Here is a 22,067-nt window from a genome sequence, read left to right as displayed (position 1 = left end):
GACAAAAAGAAGAGCTTCTTTAAGTATTTTAGTAACAAAAGGAAGACTAAGGAAAATATGGGTCTGCTGCTGAATGAGATGGGTGCACTGGTAATGGAGGATGCTGAGAAGGCAAAGTTAGTCAACACCTTCTTTGCTTCAGTCATTACTGCTAAGACTGGACCTTAGGAATCCCAGACCTTGGAGGTAAAAGAGAGAGTCTGGATAAAGGAATACTTCCCCTTGGTCAAGGAGGATATGTTTAGAGATTGTCTAGACAAACTCAACACACAAAAATCCCCAAAGGGATGCACTCACAAGTGCAAGGAAATTGGGAGAAGTGATTGCCAAACCATTCTCTATCATCTTTGAAAGGTCATGGAGAATGGGAGGTGCTTGAGGTCTGGAGGAAAACCAGTATCACTCAAAAGAGGGCAAGAAGGAGGAGCCCGGAAGCTACAGGACAGACAGACTCACCTCCGTCCCTGGGAAGATGATGAAACAACATATTCTGGATGCTATCTCTAAAAAAGTGGAGCTGTAGCTATTGGTGTTCCCCAGGCATCGGTACTGGTCCAGTCTTGTTCAACATCTTCATCAGTGAGCTGGATGAAGGGATAGAATGCACTCCAGCAAGTCTGCTAATGATACAGTACTGGGAGGAGTGTCTGACACACGAGAAGGTTGTGCTGCCATTCAACAGGACCTGGACAGGCTGGAAAGCTGGGTGTAGAGGAACCTTATGAGGTCCAACAAGAGCAAGAGTATAGTTCTACACCTAGGGAGGAATAACCACATGCATCAGTACAAGTTACGGGCTTACCTGCTGGAAAGCAGCTCTACAGAGAAGGACATTGGTGTCCTGGTAGAAAAAAGGTTGAACATGAGTCAACAGTGTGCCCTTGTGGCCAAGAAGGCTAATGTTATCCTGTGGTGCACTAAGAAGAGAGTGGCCAGCCTGTTGATGGAGATTCTTCTCCCCCTAATCTGCCCTGGTGAGTCCACATCTGAAGTACTGTGTACAGTTCTGGGCTCCCCAGTTCAAGAAAGACAGGGCACTTCAAGAGATTGTACAACTTGATTAGGGGCCTGAAGCATCTCTATTATGAGGGAAGGTTGAAAGATCAGGGTCTGTTCAGCCTGGAGAAGAGAAGACTGAGAGGGAATCTTATCAATACTTATAAATATCTCAAGGGTGCATGTCATGGCAATGGGAACAGGTGCATTTCAGTCATGCCCAATAACAGGACAAGGGACAATGGACACAAACTGGAACATAGGAAGTTTCATATGAACATGAGAAAAAAATTCTTTACTTTGAGCATGTCAGAGCACAGAACAGGCCACCCAGAGAGATTGTGGAGTCTCCTTCTCTGGAGATATTCAAAACTCACCTGAACATTTTCCTGTGCAACCTACTATAGAGAGCCTGCGTTAGCAGGAGTACTGGACCAGATGATCTTCAGAGGTCATATCGTAGAATCATAGAATGGCTTTGGTGAAAGGGACCTTGAATATCATTTAGTTCCAACTCCCCTGCTGTTGGCAAGGTTGCCAACCACTAGATCAGGCTGTCCAGGGGTCAGCCAGGGATTCAGCCCAGCCTTGAATGCCTCCAGGGGTGGGACATCCACAACTTATCTGGACAATGTATTCCAGTTCTCAGCACCCGCTGAGTAAAGAATTTCTACTTAATGTCTAACCTAAACTTTCCATCTTGTAATTGAAAGCCATTCCCCCTTGTCCTATCACTATCAGACTGTGTAAATAGTCAGTCTCTCTTCTGCTTATAAGCTCCCCTCAAATACTGGGAGTTCACAGTGAGATCTCCCCAGAACCTTCTCTTCTTGAAGCTAAACAGTCCGAGCTTCCTCAACCTTTCTTTATAAGAGAGCCCTCTGATCATCTTCACACCCCTCTCTGAACCCGTTCCAGCAGCTCCTTGTCTTTCTTGTGGGTGGCCTCAGGCCTGAGTGGAGTACTCCAAGTGGGGCCTCCTAAGGGCAGAGTAGTGGAAGATGGTCATCTCCTTTTCCTTACTGGCCACCCCTCTTTTGATGCAGCTCAAGATTCCATTGGCCTTCTGGGCTGCAAGTGCACATTGCTGGCACAAGTCCAGCTTTTTGTCCACCAGGACCCCCAAGTCCTTCTCTACAGGGTTCCTTGCAGTGAGTTCTTTTCCCAGTCTGTACAATATCTGGGATTGCCTTGATCCAAGCAGCACCTTGCACTTGGCCTTGTCAAATCTCATTAGGTTCTTGTGGGCTCACTTTTCAAGCCTGTCCAGGTCCCTCTGGATGGCATCCCTTCCTTATACTTGTATCAACTCACAGTTTAGTGAGTTATACTTGTATCACTCACAGTTTAGTGTCATCAGCAAACTTGCTGAGGGTGCACTTGATCACACTGTCTAGGTCACTGATAAAGTTGTTGAACTGCACCAGTTCCAGGATAGACCCTTATGGATACTACTTGTTACCAGCCTCCATCTGGTCATCGATCCATGGACCGCAGCCCTCTGGCTGCAACCATTCAACTAATTCTTTATCCACCTGATAGTCCACCCTTCAAATCCATATCCCTGCAATTTAGAGATAAGTATCTAGTGAAGGTCATTGTCAAAGGCCTTGCACAAGTCCAGGCAGATGACATCAGTTGCCCTTCCTCTCTCCACCCATGCCATCACTCCATCATAGATGGCTGCCAGATTGGTCACTCCCTTCCAACCCCTATGATTCTATGATTCTGTAATTCTTGGTTATTGGATTTCCCTCTACATTTGCTGTGTACTTTTCACTACTTTGTGGTAGACTGGAAAAAATGTTGTGGAATTCCACTTGTGTTACTACTCGAGTTTCAATAGAATAAGTATCTCTTCAGAGTTGGACCCAGAGTAGGTCAAGAATAATCATTTATGGCATTTGTCAGTCTTTAAGATATGTATTTGAAAAGAAATTAAACTTCCAAAACTCCCTTTTAAAGTAGCTTTTGTCTTTCCAGATATCTTACTTTCTCGATAAAACGTTTTCATCCCTTCATTTTTATGCCCATTAGCAGTATCTATGCTGCTGACAGTCTTAACTGCTTGCAGTCTTAACTGCATTTTTTGCACCTGTGATTGCTTTTTTCTTGTCGGTCATATGGGCCTGATAGAAGATAGAAGACAGATAGTTGTCTTACTAACTCCTGATAAAACGGGTGTTGGGCAAATGGGATACATTTAATGTGCTCACTTAATGCAAATCAACATTGATTTTACATGTGAAGTTCACACTCAGGAGGGTCTTGCTAGGCCTGTGAATGTGTAAAACTCCTGGATCATAAGTTTTTGTGGACAATTTGTACATTAAGCATACAGTAGCAAACAGTTAAATGTATAACATTGGGGGATAGTAAATCTGTTCATTCTAGCAGTACTTACCTCCACAGGGATTTCTTTTAATACCCTTGTCATAAATAGGAAGCAGATGTGTTCATTAATTAGTTCTATTAATGATTATAATTTGTTTGCTGCCTGGGATTTTATTCACTGTAGTCTCATCATTTTACAAAGTGCTGGTCTTGAAGGATAGGCTTAGTGGGGCTCTGCAGTGCAAATAAATGATTTACTTGAGTCCATCCATTTTCGTACAGGAGCACTACCCACATTAGTTAGTAAATATCAGCAGGATTGAGTCCAACATTTTAAAGTATTGCCTCAAATTACAATAAATTTCCTAGGTTTTCAAAGTGCCTTTACAGTCATTGATACGATACACAACAGCTTTTAGACTTTGGATTTTTCAGTGGAGCTGAGCATATTTCTGTTTTCAACAGAACAAGAAGTTGTATTGTCTCAGATGATGTGCTGTGAATAGCATTCATGTAATAGCAACTTGGCACTATATATATTTGTTATAAAAGACAATTGACATCTTAGGGCTGTAATAGATCTTTTTGAATACAACCCTTTGGGAAGCTTAGCTGTATTTATCATGCTCAGAATCTCAGCTTAAAAGCTTTTGTTATTGTTAAGTCAAGCTCTTACACAACTAATGATTAATAGAAATATTTCTAGAACTTTGTTTTTACCTTATTGCCAGTCATGATATTTGATTTTGAACATAAGTGTTCTCAGCTTGCTTTCCTCCTTGTTCCTTTTCTCCTTCTCTCTGCTACAGTGACAGTATTAATTTCCACCCATTTGATTATTTTATCTGCATACCGTTTTCTGCACCCAGCTGATTATATACCAAAACAGATTGTGGTTTTTGCCATTTCCCTAGGTAACACAATGACATCTGTATTTTGCTTTTTGCTGCTGTTGTTTTGAAGTGTATGCTGCCATTTATGTAGTAGTCATTGAAAGAAAGATGATGTAAACAGATGTTTTATCAAAAGATAATGGAAAGCAAGATCTAGATAGTGAATGAGGTATCTTGCAGCAGTTGGGCAGATCTCAAGAAATCCTGTCTCTTTATTGTCCCGAATGTTACAACAAGAACAAGTGAAAGTATACCACTTGTAACTCACTTTTGTGTTAAGTTATTCACTGGATTTATTTCTACTGTACGAACTGTCAGGGCAGCCTGAAAATTAGAGTAAGATTTGTTTTGTCTTCTAATCTTGTTACTGGTTACTTTTCCTTCCCCATTACGCTTCACCTCCCTTAGTCCTTCAGCATTTCCAAGATTTGTTCATAAATATCTTCTTTTCATTTGTATTTTTTAAAGCTTCAGTTTGACTCCTTATTCCTCTCTGTCATCCTCTTAAGCCATGAGAGGCCTTCTGTGTCCTTTTCTAGCCTGCCAGCTTCCAGGCTTTTCCCCTTCAGATCCCCTCAGAATGCACTACTGAAGGTCAATTCCCATTCTCTCTCTCCTTCACTGTGTTTTGTTGCTTGGTTTCTATTTTAGAATATGCATGCACTGTAATACCTTTAGTCAAGTTGGTCTGGAAAGCACTTGGAGAAGTCATTTCTCTGGACATTCGTGAAGACTCAGTGGGGCTTCTGAGTACGAATAGCTGGCATCTGACAGCTTTTATCTGGATTTTGTTCATGAGCTTACAAGTTTTTGACCAATTATATGAGTGTCTTACAGCCTCTGATGTGGTATGATAAGGTACATGAGTTTGTGGCAATCAGGCTTCTATTCATTTGATTTGTGAGGTATGACAGAGAGCAACTCCTGTGGCTTTAGGTCTTTTGTCACCAAGTGTTGGAGTGAAGGGGTGTTCAATCATTACTATTTAAATGCTTTATTATAAGAAAAGACATGAAACTGAAAAGGGAAAGTTTAACTTACATGGATGAGGAACTCTTAAAAATATCTTCTGACATTTTCTTCTTACTGCTGAACTTAGAAATTGATTTTATTTCCTGGCATGACAGACAAAAGAATGAAGGAAATAATGCTGCTAATTGGTCAATTTTCAAAACTGACTTAATGAAATAAAAATCAATGCAGCCATATTATTTGCCATTATTTTATCACCAGTAACATTCAAACATGGCAATATTTGATCCTTCTGCTAAAATGTGAAAATATTTCAGTTACTTTTTTCAGAGACAAAAAAAAAAAAGTACTTGAGGAGGACAGATTTATGTAGTCAGATTTTGGTTTTCTTTTTAATCCTAAGTTTGGAAATTTGAGTTCTGCACAAACTGAACAGTTCTATATTTTTAGTGCCAGTATATAATTGTTCCTTTAATTGCAGCAATTTAAATAGAACAAATTAATACTTCCATTTGCAAATTACAAGCTCTGAACCTCCTTTCTCCCAGCAAATAGCATTTCCATCTTCTGTGGTTGAAAGATGTGTACTCGAAACTTGAGGATAAGCTTGGACACCTAATTTCCTGTGTGACAGGCTTGCAGTGCTTGGTCTTTAGAGCCTTCCTGCATTGGCTGTTAATCTTTTGGGAGGAAAGAAGTGAGAACATCATTTGTTCTGTTTGGCTGTTCTTGCCCAGTGATCATTTCTGTTTTCTATCTCTACTTTCCCCAATAAAATAAGGTTCCTTACTGATTTATTTAAAGAAAAGTCTTAAAATCTGACTTGTGTAATAACAGTAAACAAATCCTCAAGCCGTGGGTTTGACTTCACGGATGAGAGATTTTTTTAAAGAAATAATTTGCGTTTTAATATTCTAATTCCTGCTTATCTACTGCCTTAGGTTTAGCCCTTTGGGTTCCTGGTGTGACAGCCCTTTGAGCTCATGACGTTTGAGAGCTGAAAACTGTCCTTTTAAAGAATAAAGTCAAGGTTCTCACATACTCATTAGAACATATGAAGTGACATGGACTGTTCGATGGATTATGGACTGTTCAATGGATTAAGAACTGGCTGGCTGGTCACAGCCAAAGGGTTGTGATTAATGGTTCTATGTCAGGATGGAGACCGGTCATGAGTGGTGACCCCCAAGACTCAGTCTTGGAACTGGTGCTCTTCAACATCTTTATCAATGACATAGATGATGGAATCGAGTGCATCCTCAGCAAGTTTGCAGATTGCACCAAGCTGAGCAGTGCAGTCAATACATTGGAGGGAAGGAAAGCCATCCAGAGGGACCTGGACAGGCTGGAAAAGTGGGCGCATGTGAACCTAATGAGGTTCAACAAGGCCAAATGCAAGGTGCTGCACTTGGGCCGGTGCGATCCCAGGTATTTATACAAACTGGGGGAAGAACTCCTTGAGAGCAGCCCTGCAGAGACGGACTTGGGGGTCTTAATGGACGAGAAGCTAGACATGGGCCAGCAGTGTACACTGGCAGCCCAGAAGGCCAACTCTGTTCTGGGCTGCATTAAAAGAGGAGTGGCCAGCAGGGAGAGCGAGGTGATTGTCCCCCTCTACTCGGCTCTTGTGAGGCCCCATCTGGAGTACTGTGTCCAGGCCTGGGGCCCCCAGCACAAGAAAGATGTGGAACTCTTGGAACGAGTCCAGAGGAGGGCCACCAAGACAATCAGAGGGCTGGAGCACCTCTCCTATGAAGGAAGGTTGAGGGAACTCGGCTTGTTTAGCTTGGAGAAGGCTCCAGGGAGACTTCACTGTGGCCTTCCAATGCTTGAAGAGAGTGTATGAACAGAGGGGAAATGATTGTTCACGAGGGTGGATAGCGATAGTACAAGGGGGAATGCTTTTAAACTGAGACAGGGGAGATTTAGGTTAGATATTAGGAGGAATTTTTTCACTCAGAGGGTGGTGATGCACTGGAACAGGTCACCCAGAGAGGTTGTGGATGCCCCATCCCTGGAGGCATTCAAGGCCAGGCTGGATGTGGCTCTGGGCAGCCTGGTCTAGTGGTTGGCAGCCCTGCCCACAGCAGGGGAGTTGAAACTAGATGACCTTTGAGGTCCTTTTCAACCCAGGCCATTCTACGATTCCATGATTCTATGATTCTATGGTGACATGTTAGAGAAGTATCAAATATTGGAAGACTCTTGATAAAATCCTGGATATTGGTGAGCTTCTGATAATGGCATCTTTTTTTTTACAAATTTAATTCATGAGAACAGAAAGAGAGATAGGGATTAAATTTAGTAAGCTGGGCCAGCATGTCAGAGAATGAAAAAATGCAATGTTAGTAATAGGTAGGCTCAATTTTGAGTAATACAGATCTAGATTAAGTCCTCTATGAAGCACTTTTACCTCTCTGTTTAATAGATGAATGTACTAAGTCTTCCCCTTGCGTATCTCTGAGCAGCGATGATATGTACATTCATTGAGAACAGACAGTCCCACTCCTTCATCTTCTTCATTGTCATCTTTGCTATAGGCAACATCTGCAATTCCACCATGAGAAAGCCTGCTCTTGTATTCCTTTTCTCCCTCTCTCCATACTACAAGAAAGAAGTAGCATGGTGCATTGCATAGCTAAAAGGATATCAAGCCTGAATTTATTACACCTCTGCATTTGGTAGGCAGACATTCACAACCGTTATAGGAATATACAGCCCATCACCACATGAGGCTGGACACCCTGAGAAGACAGATGGTCTTGGATTAGTCATCGTCCTGCCCTGCACAATCAAAGATGTGTAAGCCATGCAATCCAATACTCCCTAACTGGCAGCATTTCCAAGGTTCATTTGTTAACTGAGAGCATGACACGTATTAAAGTTGTTTCTTCATAATTCACTTGGCGTTAACAGGAGAATCTGTCAAACACCTCAGAAGTCACTCTTTTTCATTTGCAGTATTCTTATAGCTAATTGTAATAAACAAATTGTAATAAACAAGTAAGTTTCTTAGAATTAAAACTGATCCAGAATTCTGACATTCACCATTTTCCTTTTGTTCTGTGAAAGATTTTCACTATCTACTCCTCATTGAGACTGTTCATATGCTGTTACCTGGAAAGCTGCTGACCTGGAGTCTGTGAGTGCTGCTTGAAAGCTTGGTCACAAACACACTGTTGTTAATAGCTGCTGCTTCTCATACATGCCATAAGCTTGTTGATTACCATCCGAATTTACCTTTGGTGTACAAAAAATGTGTTTTAATTTCACTTTACTGTTACTACTTAGTATAAGCATGTTAGTATAAATATTTAGCTTAATTTCTCAAGCACTTAGGTCTGTTTCTGCAAGTATTCCTGCCTGCTGGGAAAAGTATGTGCTTGTGGAAATATGTGGAATTTTGCAGATGTTATCAAAGAAATGCAGGAGTTTCAGCAGTGCTCTGACTGGTGTTGGTTAAGAATCAGAGCTGTTTAGATCAGGGGAAAAAAAGAATGAAAATTAGAAATGAAATTTCTAAGGACCAAGCAGCACAGCTTTTGCAGAAATGGGCCTGCAACCCCAGCCCATGTCTCCCCTCCCTCTGCAGTGATCCTCAACCTCAATCCCTTCTGTGTTGCAGGGCAAGCACAAGCTGCAGGTGAACACAGGACTGGAAGGTTCCTGGTGCGGCCTCATCCCAATTGGGAGCTCCTGTGACAGCGTGACCACAACTGGTCTCAGGTGGAACCTTGGTAAGCTGGGGTCATTCTTGTCCTTGTGGCCACATACCTCCATGCCTCACTGCCACCCAGGGGCTTTCTGCAGTGGGTAGTGGAGTGTGGCACTGCATTCCTGTATCCCTGGTGGGCAGCTTGTTTCTAGGAATGAAGTTTTAAAAAAAGAACAATTATATTTAAAACTGAAATATTGCAGGCAGTCATGTTTTCAAACTGGGAGTCACTGAGCTGTTTAAATTGAACATTTTTTGGAGTTACGATAAATTGCCATCTTGATACATTGCCCTCTAGGGAGGAGAAGCTGAGAGTGCCTAAAGTCGTAGTTACAAGTCATAAAGTTGCAGCAGACAAACAATAATGTGATACAGATGATTAAAGCTACCTCACTTCCCCCGAACTGCTTCACATACGTTGTCTGTTTGTCAACTCTGAATGACTGTGTCTTTGACTTTTTCTGATTTTAAAATGGGAAGAAAACTGGGACAGCTATTTGTAGAGAAAGATTTCTTGACCAAAAAAAGAGAAAAATTGAAATCATTTTCCTGCCCACTCTTCCACTGATTCCACTGAGTGATTCAGGCTGTATTTACTAAAGAAAATAATGGGATATAAATATGGCATGAATTTCAGGGTATGAGAGACTTGCCAGATGAGGGGATGGAGAGCTGTCTGACTATTGATGATTTCATTCTCTTAAACTGAGTTGTAAAGCTGAATGTTTAAAGGACTGTCTCTTAAGTTTAAAAAATTGAAATATTTTCATTTGTACTGATAAGTACAGTTGACAGGTAAGTTATGGAATCTTCCTCTGCTCACTCCTGCTATGCAATGAATTTTGTGGCAAGTTTTACTGAGGGACCAGCTATTTCTCAGCAAATTTTCTGCCCTTTAGAGTGAGCTGAAGTTCAGATCAGCCTTACAGTAATGGGGGAAGTCTTTGAAGCTTACATCATTTTGTAAAATACTGCTATATGGATGAAAACGTGGTGGGCTCTGTTAGGTTGCTGTCCTTTCTGGAGGTTTTGGTTGATTAATTTAAAAAAAGTTATTTATGGATTAGTCAGATTATTTTTAGTTTAATGTCATAAATTACACCAGTTTTACCAGGTGTTCACTAGAAAGACAGTAATTTTAAAGAAGATTTGTCTGCTATCACTAATGAGATGGCTTTGCTACTCCTGGAGTAATGATTTGTTGTCATCTGCTGAAACTAAATGTCACTCTACAAAACAAAAATATTTTTGTAGTTTTATACTTTTAAACTGCCTGTCCCAGTTTGAGGGGAACACAGTGGGAGTTACAGTAATAGCTCATAGCTAGGATGGGGTTTAGAAATCGATTTCTTCAATGTTTATAATTATGCTGTAACAAACTTCTTCAGGTTACTAGAAGACATAGCTAGGTATGGACCTACTGGGATTTTTATTACACATAATTCAGTCTTTTTCTCTGGGAGACACCAAAGTATTGAAATGCCTGTTGTTTCATGTTAATATGGCACCATCATCCCTTCTCCCGGTCCTTGTTGCTCTCCATTTCCAAGAGGCATTTTCCTCAGGCCTGTACAGTCTTCCTTAGTGATGTGTATGCTGCATCCTGTTACAGGCTACACTTTCAGTCTCGGTATACCTGTTTCTGATGGGTAGAGAGAGACTTCACAGCACTGGGATGGTTAGCTGATGGAGCGGGAGCTCAGGTGCTATTTTCCTTGATCCCTTAGGAAACAGGGAATGATACTGAGAGCACTAGGAAAACCTACCTGATCAACATGTGCCTTAGAGACTAGTGCCATAAGAGGAATTTTGGTTTGTTTATTTTTAACATGTTTATTCACAGCAGGCAGTTTATTCAGCACCAGGCCTGCTGGCAACTGATGGGGTCCGTCTGTGTCAAAGGGAGAAAAGGATTCTAGCCCAGGAGCTGGGAGGGCTCATTGAGAGGGCTTTAAGGTAGGTTTGAAGGGAGAAGGGAATAAAACCAGTCTCACTTGAGATGAGCCTGGGGGCAGTGTTCCAGAGCCAGGGGTGAGCCCAGCTGAAGTGTGTCTACCCTAACACATGCAGCATGGGCAACAAACAAGATGAGCTAAAAGAGATTGTGTGACTGTAAAACTATGACTTAGTTGACTTAGGTGGAGATGACTTAGTCACCTCCACCCAAACATGGTGAGATCATTCTCATGACTGGAGTGCTGGTGTGGAAGGCTATAAGCTCTTTAGGAGGGATAGGCAAGGAAGGAGGGGTGGTAGGATGGCTCTCTGTGTTAGGGAGCATTTTAATATTGTAGAGCTCAATACTGGGAATGATAATGTTGAGTCCGTATGGGTAAGGATCAGGGGAAGGCCGACAAGGCTGACACCCAACCAATATGAAGAGATTAAGTGTTCTGTGAGCAGTTGGCCAAATTCAAACAATTGCTAGTCCTTGTTCTCGTGGGGGACATGAACATATGTGACATTCACTGGAAATAGAATACAGCAGAGAGGAAAGAGCCTAGGATGTTCCTTGACACAGGAAGAGGAACTTTGTGACAAAGCTGGTAAGAGAGCCTGCCAGAGAAAGCATGTTATTTTACCTAAAGTCTGACAAACAGAAAAAGAATGGTGGGACATTGTTTGAGTTCTCCATTCTTGGTGAAATTAAGATGGAGGTCAGACTTTAAGCTGTTTAGTACATTGGCTGGGAGACACTTGGGAGTCAGTCCAGGAGTACAAAGGGGCCCAGGAAGGCTGGACATTCCTCAAGAATGAAATCTTAAAGGCATGGGAACAGGCTGTCCCCCTGCTCCATAACATGAGCCAGTGGAGAAGACCAGCCAGGATGAACAGGGAACTTTTGCTGAGATTCTGGGCAAAAAAGAGAGTTTACAATCTTTGGAAGAAAGGTCAGACATCTTGGGAAGAGTGCAGTGATGTTGCTACAATATGCAGAGGGAAAATTAGAAAGGCAAAAGCCCAGGAAGAACTTAACCTGGTCACCGTTGTTAAAGATAATAAAAAATGTTTTTTCAGGTGTATTACTACCAGCAAGAGGAGGGCCAGGAAGAATCTCCATCTTTTATTGGATGAAGTGGGGAACATTACCAATGAGAATGAAAAAAAGGCTGAGGTTCTCAGTGCCTTCTTCACTTCCATCCATAATAGTCAGACCAGCTATATTCAGGGTTTTCAAGCCCCATGAGCTTGAAGACAGGAATGGGGAGCAGAATAAACCCCCCACAATTCAGGAGGAAACATTTAGCAACTTGCTGCTCCACTTGGACTCTCTCAAGTCCATGGAACCAGATGGGATCCACTTGAGTGTCCTGAGGGAGCTGATGGAAGTGATTGCTGAGGCACTTTCCATCATTTATCAGCGGTCTTGGTCAACCATGGAGGTCCCAGATGACTGGAGAGTTGCTAACGTGATGCTCATCTACAAGAAGAGTTGGAAGGAGGATATGGGAAATTATAAGTCTGTCAACCTGACCCCAGTATTTGGGAAAGGTTGTGGAGTAGATCATCTTGAGTGTGATCACGTGACATATACGGAACAATCAGAGGATCAGGCCTAGCCAACAGGAGTTCATGAAAGGCAGGTCCTGCTTGACCAGTCTGATCTTCTTCTTATTACCAGGTGACACACCTAGTGGATGGCAGGAAGGCTGTGGATGTAATCTGCGCAGACTTTAGTAAAGCCTTTATGTCCCAAAGTATTCTCCTGTAAAAGCTGATAGCCCATGGCTTGGACAGGTGTACTCGTCACTGGATAAACAATGGTCTGGATGGCCAGGGACAGTGGTGGTGAACTGAACTAAATCCAGCTGGTGACCAGTCACTAGTGGTGTTCCTCAGGAATCAGAAAAGCTTAATAACTTTAATGATGATCTGGATTAGTGAACACTCAGTAAGTTTGGAGAAAAACACCAAACTGAGAGAAATGTTGATCTACCTGAGAGTAGGTAGGCGCATTGGAGGGATCTGGATAGGCTGGATCGATGGGCTGAGGCCAACTGTATGAGCTTTAACAAGACCATGTTGTGTTGGGTGCTGTGTTTTGGTCACAATAACCCCATGCATGACTGCGGGCTTTGGACAGAGTGGCTGGCAAGCTGCACAGGGAAAAAAGATCTGTGGGTTGACAGCTGGCTGAACATGAGACAGCAGTGTGCCCAGGTAGCCAAAAAGGTCAATGGAATCCTGGCTTGTATCAGATAAAGTGTAGTCAGCAGGATGAGGGAAGTGATCAGTCCTCTGTGTTTGGCACTGGTGAGGCCTCACCTCGAGTACTGTGTTCATCTTTGGGCCACTCACTACAGGAAAGACACTGAGGCCCTGGAGCATGTGCAGAGAAGTGCAATGAAGCTGGTGAAGAGTCTGGAACACAGATCTTATGAGGAGCAGCTGAGGGAACTGGGGTTCTTTAGACAAGAGAAGGCTCAGGAGAGACCTTATTACTTTCTACAACTACCTGAAAAGAGGCTGTAGCAAGGTGGGAGTAGGCCTTTTTTCCCAGGTAACTAGCAATAGGACAAGATGTAAAGGCTTTAAGATGAACCAGGGGAGGTTCAGGTTACATATTGGGAAAAATTTCTTCTTTGAAAGTGTAATGAGGTATTGGAACAGGCTGTCAAGGGAGGTGGCTGAGTCACCACCATCCCTGGAAGTTTTCAGGAAAAGGGTAGATGTGGCACTGAGTGACATGGTTTAGTGGTCATGGTGGTGATGAGTTGATGGTTGGAATAGATGATCTTAGTGGTCTTTCCCAGCCTTAATGATTCTATTATTTATTTCTCTGCATTATCACCCCATAAAAACAAAGGTAATCAGGCTTTCAATCAAGGTTTTTAATGTTTAACACAGATTTATGTCTGAGCATATCTAGATTGCTGTGCTGATGAAAATGTGCAAATCCTTCAACAGATAGTCAAACATTGTCTAAACTACAGGTGCAGTCATGAAATTTCATAGTCTCTGAATAGAAAAAGACAAGGATAAATACCTAATACAGATGCCGTATTGGAGTTGCAAGTAGGATACCAAAACTCTCATTTTAATGGCGGCATTAGATAAGCCTGAAAATCATTTGTTCTTCTGCCAGCTGAGGAACAAATGCACTTGATTTCTTGATTGTACTTTTAATATAGTGGAATTCAGTGTTTTTTTGTGTCTGTGAGGATGCAGCATGTATTCATGCTTTTCATATGTTTGTTGATACAAACAAAACATTTTTTAATTCTCATCTTACAGAGATGAGAAAGTATTTTTTATCCATGCTTGTTGTTGTGCAGTACACATTCAGAATACATTATAAACATATTCTTTCCACTCCCATAAGGACACAGATCTTTTCTCTATTTAGATCTGATTTACAGCACAGGAATCAGATAATGCTTTATCTGATTTGACTCACCTGGCTGCTTGCTGATAACAGGTCCTTTGCCTAATAAATAAAGAAAGAAAAGTCCAATCATACCAGAATTACCCACCATTTGTTATTAGGTTCTCAGTGGTGCTTTCTTAGAATTTGAATGAGGGTAGAAATCAGCTGCAGTGTTCATCGTAGAATAGACTGGAGGGCAGTGGTAGATATTTCTCGGAAATCGTTCCTTTGATAAGAAATTACAGCAGAAAATAATCTTGCCAGATAATTTATTCTTCATCACTAAGGCATTTGATAAGCTGTATGTCATACCTATACTGGAAAGATATAGATGTATATAAATGTGTGTGTGTGCAATTGTACTTTCCAGATAATTTTCATGCAAATTGATTTTGTTAGGCAGAAAGTGGAACTGATGTAAAATCTTGCTGTTCAAAAGACTGCCGCTGTCATTTCACTTCAGAAGGCAATAACAATAGCAACAAGAGCAAGACCTTCTTCCTCTGACTGTACATCTTCTGACTGCTGACTTTACAGGTGGAAAAGAGGATCCCAAATCTTTTTGATGCTGTTTACGTTGTTAGCAGAAGTGAAATCTTAGCTCTGTTTTTTTCACTTCACTAGGTTTTTGTTGACATTGGGAGTCACAGATGGGACTAACAGATTACAAAAGTGGTGGGGTTGTATGTGTTAGGAAAACATACAAAAAAAAAATGAGTAACTCCTTAAAAAAAAAAAAGAAAGAAAGCCAGAGAGTGAGGGAGCACTCCGGAAAAAGGCCATAAATTAAGACAGCGGACAAGTATCTGTGTACTAGTGAAGCTATTTCTGTAAACACTCCAACCTGTTTGATAACTGAAATAGTTTATATGGCATGCTTTACTGCACTTGCGGAAGTATGTACATTTTCAATGACAGTGTGAAAAAGCTTCACAGCTGAATTCCCCACTCTTCCTCTCTGCTTTCCTCTCCTTCTCTCTCTTTTTGTGTTCTTCACTGGTACCAGACTTCCCAGTCCACTAGATGGGATCTATCTGCAGAGCTTCAGTGATTTATTTTTCCCTATTCACTGCAGTGCTAGGACCCTAGATAGTGCAGAGTGACAGAAATGCTGCTGCTGCTCCCAAAGCTTAGGGTGTTTTTGATCTTGTGCAAGCTATTTGCCTGCAGGAGTGCTGCTGTCTGCCTCCCAGGTCACATCATTTATTACATGGTGAGGCCTGCTGAAATGATTCTCCAGCAAAGCAGATGTTCTGGAGGGGGCAGCCTGGCGTCCCACTTGGTCACTGTGAGTCAGTATATCAGCAGCAAGGGCACTACTTAGCATTGCCTGGGATGATACCACTTGGTGTGCATTAAAGGAGAGATGAACACAGAGCTCAGTAGTGCTTGGCTACTAAAGCTGGAGGAGCATTTTTTCCTGGACAGCAGCTGCAAAACACAGCTAGACTACAAGAAGGAGCCTGAGGTGAGGGGTTGAGGTTTTTCCTGTCACACGTGGGTAAGAACATCCTGAAGTAAACTGGTGACACTTATTTGTCTCTAGCTATGTTGCCAGGGCACACTGCAGCTACACAAACTAATTTCATTATTAATAGTAGTGTCATAATTGAGCTGAGAGATGGTCAAGAGAGCAAAATACTAATTTTTTTCCCTTACATCCCCTCTTATGTCAAGTAATACGTGAGTTCCTTCTGTTAATGGAAATATGATCTGGAGATATGAAGGAATAGGTGTTTTGCTTCAGCCCAATTTTGGTGTAGAATCATAGAATCATAGAATCATAGAATTAGCTAGGTTGGAAAAGACCTACAAGATCACCTAGTCCAACCATCCACCTACCACCACCAACCCCACTAAACTATGTCCCCCAGTGCTATATCTAAATGTTCTGTAGAGGACAAAATTCTGGTAGATGTCATTACTGACTGTTGTTTTATACTTGTAAAAAGTTATGTTTGGGCTGTAAGTTATTTATGGCATCCTGAGGTGTAATTAATCAACCAGTAACAACTAACGTAATGTCTGTGTTCTGAAACTATTACTTTTGGATGCAAATGTCAATTACATATCATTAAGCAAATATGTTCTTTCCAGGTGGGTTGGAAAATAAAAATTTCTAATAGATAAATGCATATCTTGCTGTAGAAGCAGCTGTGGCTTCTTTGGGGCATTGAATGCATGTGGGGGAATCAGGGCAACAGCAGAAAGGGAAAGAGAAAGAGAAATAGAGGTGGAAAATTGGAATGCTAAGAGATCACATTCGGGATCAGAGATGGGTTTTGAAGAGAGGAAAGGAAATACAAGTACAAATTACGGGGAGATATGAATACACATTGAGAAAATAAAACCACAGGTGATTAAGTAGACAGTTGGCATATTCCCTTTTGAAGCTCTGAACTGAGGCCACAGTTTCTTGGTGGCGTTATTTCTCTGCTGTTAGCAGCCCCTCATTTCCTACTGCTTTTTGGGGCTAACCCATGGCTACTGTCAGCAGCCTGCTCAGCTCAGGTGTCCTCAGGAGCTACCATGGGCTTTGATCCAGAGACGGCATTAGCCATTGGATTTAAAAACAAGAAGGAAAGCTTCCTCTTACTTTGTGATTTCAGGTCTGCCCATTGAAGAATTGTCTGGAGTTTGCCTCCCAGCAGGTGCTTTGTGGACATACACATCAGGTGTTTGTTTTTCTCGGCATCCTGAGGTTCTTGAGGGCTCTACCCTGGTCCAGCAGAGCACAGAATGATGCTCAGAAGTGAAGCCTGTGGCTTTATCTCCAAGGCTCAGTTGATGTTTACATTCATTTAACTGTTATTATGGGTTCTATTGTAGTGAGCCCCACAAGGAAGCTGTTGAGGACTTTAACGTGCACACATTCACTGCAGCTTAAATCTATACAGTAAATAAGCCTTATAAATAAGACAGGGCCCAAAGTCTGCCAGTTCAGAAGATAATTTTTGCTGAAGAAGTCTGGCCTGCTTGGTTAATTTGACTATATAAGTTAAAGGATGAATGGTAAAGAACCTGAATTAAAATTTCACAGGCAAACTTAACTTGTAACATCCCATAACTCTCTAGTCCATGACTTCGCAACCTTGGCATTTCTTCAGTCATCCTCTTTGTCTATTATATACAAGTGCAAGTGTGTCCACGGGCTACTAACAGGTGACTGTGTGTAAGTGCAAGTCTTGATCTGTATGCAGTAGTCGTGCTTGCTGTGATTTTTACATTTTGAAGATTTCTCCTGTATTTAATAAAATATTGATAAAACCAATGAAACATTTCTAACAAGTCTGAATATTTTTAATGTATTTTAAGTAGGTGGTGGTACATGTCATAAAATAAATAGTAAATCCAAGTAATTTGGCATGGAATAGAGGTCAAGAGATCCTGTAGTCCATATAGATTTTTCTACAGCAGTATCAGTATACCTAAGTCATTCTTGAAAACCTAATAAAAATTCCTCTTTTCTAAGCTTTCAGTGTTGGAGGTTCCTTCATAACAGCTTCTTCATAAAGTCTTCTCCAATTAGGATTTTTTCCCTTTCTGTATTGTACAAATACAGTCTGTTATGAATAGATGTTCCTGCTGTTAAGCATGAGACAGACTATTTAATTGCCGATAAGAAACCTTAGAATTGTACGTTTAGGTTTTCCAAATGCAAGGCATTGCTCTATAATTTCCACAGGCATCAGCAATGCCACTGTATCACTGCTGATTGGCATGCCGCTTAATGATACTATTTGTAAGACAATTTTCTAATCAGCTGCATGAACACTTGCACTTGCTTCCTTCTTGATTTGAAGCAAAGGAGTTGGAGACAATTATATGGTTTGTTTTGCTTATTAAAAAAAAAAAAGTAGAAAAACACTTAAAGAAATATCAGAAGTTTTTCCATTCTGTAGAGCATTGATACAGCTTAAAAAGCACAATTATAGAAAGCTTTGGTATGATGAATCTGGATTAAGAATTTAGAAACTTAATGTAGAATTTAAAATTGTGGCATGAATGAGTCAGTGTTCCTCAGGGTATTTTCTTAGTGTATTTTGAAACTGGGTGATGGTGGCTTAAAATTTTGCATTCTGGTTTTAAATATGTTTTATATTTCCAATCATTATTTAATAATAATTACAATAATTTGCTGTTGAGGATAGTTGAGTCTAGTCAGTTGAAGCTGAAGTGTGGTCAGTTTTGCATTTGTTTTACATGTCAAATCTTAGTTTTCATTTCCATAAATTTAGCCAACCCTTTCTTCCCTCCCCCCAAAAAAAGATTAACACATGTTTTCATTATATTTAATTATTTTTTATGCATTAAACAGAATACCTTTAATTTTTAAAAATGTTCTCCAAAACTCATGTAAACTAGTTAAGCATGTCTGCCATGGAATCAATTCATTATACGGTTTAAGAGGTTTTAGCCTTTAACACCTTGAGTACTATGTTCTCCTCTGGGGTTCACGGTATGAAAAAGACTTGGAGCTGGTGGAATATGTCTAGAGGCTGTGAGGATGATCCAGCAGCTGGAGCACCTCTCCTACAAAGGCAGGCTGAGGGAGTTGGGCTTGTTCATCCTGGAGAAGAGAGGGCTCCAGGAGAACCTCCTTGCAACCTTCCAGTACCTGAAGGGGGTGCTCCAGGAAAGATGGAGAGGGTCTCTTTGTCACCACGTGTAGTGATAGGACAAAGGGAAGCAGTTTTAAACTAAATGAGGGGAGATTTAAGTTAAATATTAGAAGGAAATTTTTTACTTATAGAATGATGAGGAACAGGCTGCCCAGAGAAGCTGTGGATGCCCCATTCCTGGAGGTCTTTGGCCAGATTGGATGGGGCCCTGGGCAACCTAGTCTAGTGGGAGGTGTCCCTGCCCACATCAGGGGATAAGATGGTCTTTAAGATCCCATTCAACCCAAGCCATAAGCCTATGGACAAGATGAGCATTGGCTGACCTGTGTAATTTATGAACAGCTTTGATACACAGAAGTATCTCAAATGTCTGAAATGTAAAACCCTTACAAACTCACTTTGTCATAATGTGATCCAATGTACATTGAAGAATTAATATTTTATAAAAGCATTAGAGCTTAATACCAAGCTTGTGGTATTAATGGAAGAATTACACATTGACTCAGTATGGTAATCTGGAAGTGCCTCTGTCCCTTCCTTCACTGAACTAGGAGAGCTTAAGCCATGGATTTATCCAAAGATTTAGCCTCTACGGTATTTTCATACTTGTGGCTAATTTCGTGAAATACAAGGGGATGATTCAGTGTGTAAAGCAAAACGTGCAGGAGTACATACATACTGAAGTCGAGCTCTGCAGCAGGAGATATAACCTTCAAAAATGCCTGAAATGGCTTTTCTGTATGTAAAATAATGTGCTAGAAACCTTTATCTCAGTCTTCACAGTGCTGGTTCCCATTTGAGTCTAACACTGCAAAACTCCCTTCTCTAGCTCTGTACATTTTTATGTATTATTGATCACCATAGTGATTTACACGAATTCCTCCTGATTTTGCTGTTGAATGTCTGGGCAAAATATGAAGACATGAAAAAACAAATGACTTTCAAATATTTCTTGCATGTGACTTCTCTACTGTAGTTCAGAAGATGTGTTTTCCTACCAATACAGCTGTCAGATACCTGTGTAAAGGCAGTGTTTCATGTGACAGTTCCGGAAGAAAAGGGTTCTGGATACACACCAGGGTCTTTTAAGCAGTCATAAAGTTTTCAGTTAAATTTCTAAAAGAAATAGAATATGGTATGATATCTGCAGAGCTGTAAGAGAACAAGACACCCAGGACTGAGTGAATCAACCACAGTGATTCAGCACTTCATGATGTGGAATAGTGATGAAAAACCATGAAACCATAACAGTGAAACACACAAATACATCTCCTTCCACCCTCAGGGCTCCATACTTTCTGTAATTCAGCTAATTAAGTAGGCACTGAAAGATAAACTGTTTTCTGTCCTCATTGGTCCAGCTTCTGAACATTGGAATTCCTCTGACCTTTAAGCTCTCACTAGCTCAGGATACTGTGTTTGGCATCTTTGGTTTAGTGAGGCTGAAAAAGGAAAATGGGAAGGGAGAACTCAGAACAAATTCTGACATCCAGGACAGGCAGGAAATAATTTTATGGCAGCTAATCTTGCAAGCAGAGGAGAAAGAGAGGGAAAAAGAGGGGAGTTTCTATTTTTTTTATAGTTAGACGTGAGCATATTTAAACGTGAGACGTTAACATTTAAACGTTTAAATTTAAATGTTAGACGTGAACATATTTAAAGTCTCAACAGAGACAAACTAGGAGGCTGAGTGTCCAGACAACTGAAGCTGTGCATTAAGCAGGGTTTCTGAGAGTGCTCTGCTGTTTCGCATCTGCACTGCCACCGTCAGCACATAGATGAGCAGGGTGTATGTAAGTAATAATTTCTGTTTATTTAATATACATTAAACCTCAAAAGGGACAGAAATATGAGTTAGTAGAGTGCTGCAAAATGTGAAGGTAATTATGTAGTAGTTACCCTAAACATTTGCATCTTTAAAGTGGTTTTGAGCTGCTTAAGTGGGGCAGTTACTGCAGGCTGTGATTAGACAAATGGATGCAAATGGTAATTGTAACTGAGTGACTGATGAAGGCTTAATGTGTTTACTATTACATACCACTGTAAACTATTTCTTCCTCAGCAAGGAGGGACCCAACATTGTGGGCTGAGATAACCGCAAAGCTGTCTCAGGAGTGAATTTTACTGTGATATCGGCAGGCTGTCAGCAAGCTTCTTCCACCTGCATTTCAGAGCCTGCATACATTGGCAAGGGCTGGAAAGTGTACATGGAGGGGCTGAGCGCTGCTGGTTGACAGCTCTGGGGGAAGAACCACCCATCCATATTGTTGCTGTTCATCCTTACATCACCCTTCAGTGGTTCCTGCCTCTTCTCAACTTTCAGTGTCCTGTATCCTCACAACAAGGTCAGCTGTGCAGCTCCTGCCTCTTGATCACTGAGGCTTGTGAGACATTAACAGTGCAGTGTTTGACAGTCACTGGGCTAACTGTGGTGGAGCCACACTGTAAGAACCACTTGGGGGCAGAGTGAGTATATTTGCGTGATTGGAAGTGGTTGGGTACAAGATGACAAACATGTTGCTAGAAAAACTGAGTGGGATAAGAGGTCTGTGAAATCTAAATGTCACTATAATTCTATTTGGTTTGTCACCTGCCATTTGCTAATTATTAATCACAGCAACAGCATTTGGTAGTGAGCTTAAATTAAAGGGATTTTTCCTGCAGCAGCTTGAGTTTAATATCAGCACTTTGTGTATCGTACAATGCAAAAAGTAACCTGGGGTAATTAAATTACAGGGTAACTCCTCATTCTCCATAAATTGTTCTGTTCTATTCACTGAGGAAAAAATGAGCAGGTTATTAACAGAGACAAGCCCATGATCATTAGCAGCCTTGCTCCCTGCTCTTTTCCATCACTTCACCTGCAGTGTCAATATCCAGCTGTTCCTTTTCCAGTGACATTGTAGAGCTGACAATGAACTCACAGGTTTTCTGCCATGTGCCTGTCATTGGGCTTGTGTGAAAGAAGAAAATGAGATTCTGTTTTGTTGACCTTTTAGATGCCAGTGAAATGGTTGCCCTGTTTCCTTACACACCAACTGCTGCTGGTCTGCTGACTGCATTAACCTTTGTGGAGCACCCCAGTCACATGCTATCTTGGCATCAGCAATGCAGACACCAAGGTGATTGAGAAGGGATCCATGGGAGGCAACATACAAACAGCTCAG

General features: G+C 41.3%; 1 protein-coding gene across 5 annotated transcripts in view; it reads left to right on the top strand.

Moving 5' to 3' along the window:
- The window catches only part of TPK1 (thiamin pyrophosphokinase 1), a 314,743-nt gene that overhangs the window by 237,837 nt on the left and 54,839 nt on the right, over positions 1 to 22,067 (top strand). For 3 of the 5 annotated variants that reach the window (XM_021388536.1, XM_021388538.1, XM_021388539.1), the window contains exon 7: positions 8,821 to 8,932. In XM_021388536.1, coding sequence (XP_021244211.1) covers positions 8,821 to 8,932 — 112 coding nt within the window. Of the gene's footprint in view, positions 1 to 8,820; positions 8,933 to 16,887; positions 17,570 to 22,067 lie in introns of those variants that run through there. The other 2 variants (XM_021388537.1, XM_021388535.1) reach the window with 2 other exon arrangements.

This window comes from Numida meleagris, chromosome 2 (assembly GCF_002078875.1).
Source record: "Numida meleagris isolate 19003 breed g44 Domestic line chromosome 2, NumMel1.0, whole genome shotgun sequence".
Classification (NCBI taxonomy): Eukaryota; Metazoa; Chordata; class Aves; order Galliformes; family Numididae; genus Numida; species Numida meleagris.
The sequence above is the reverse complement of the archived record's forward strand: the minus strand, read 5'-3'. Positions and strand labels throughout refer to the sequence as shown.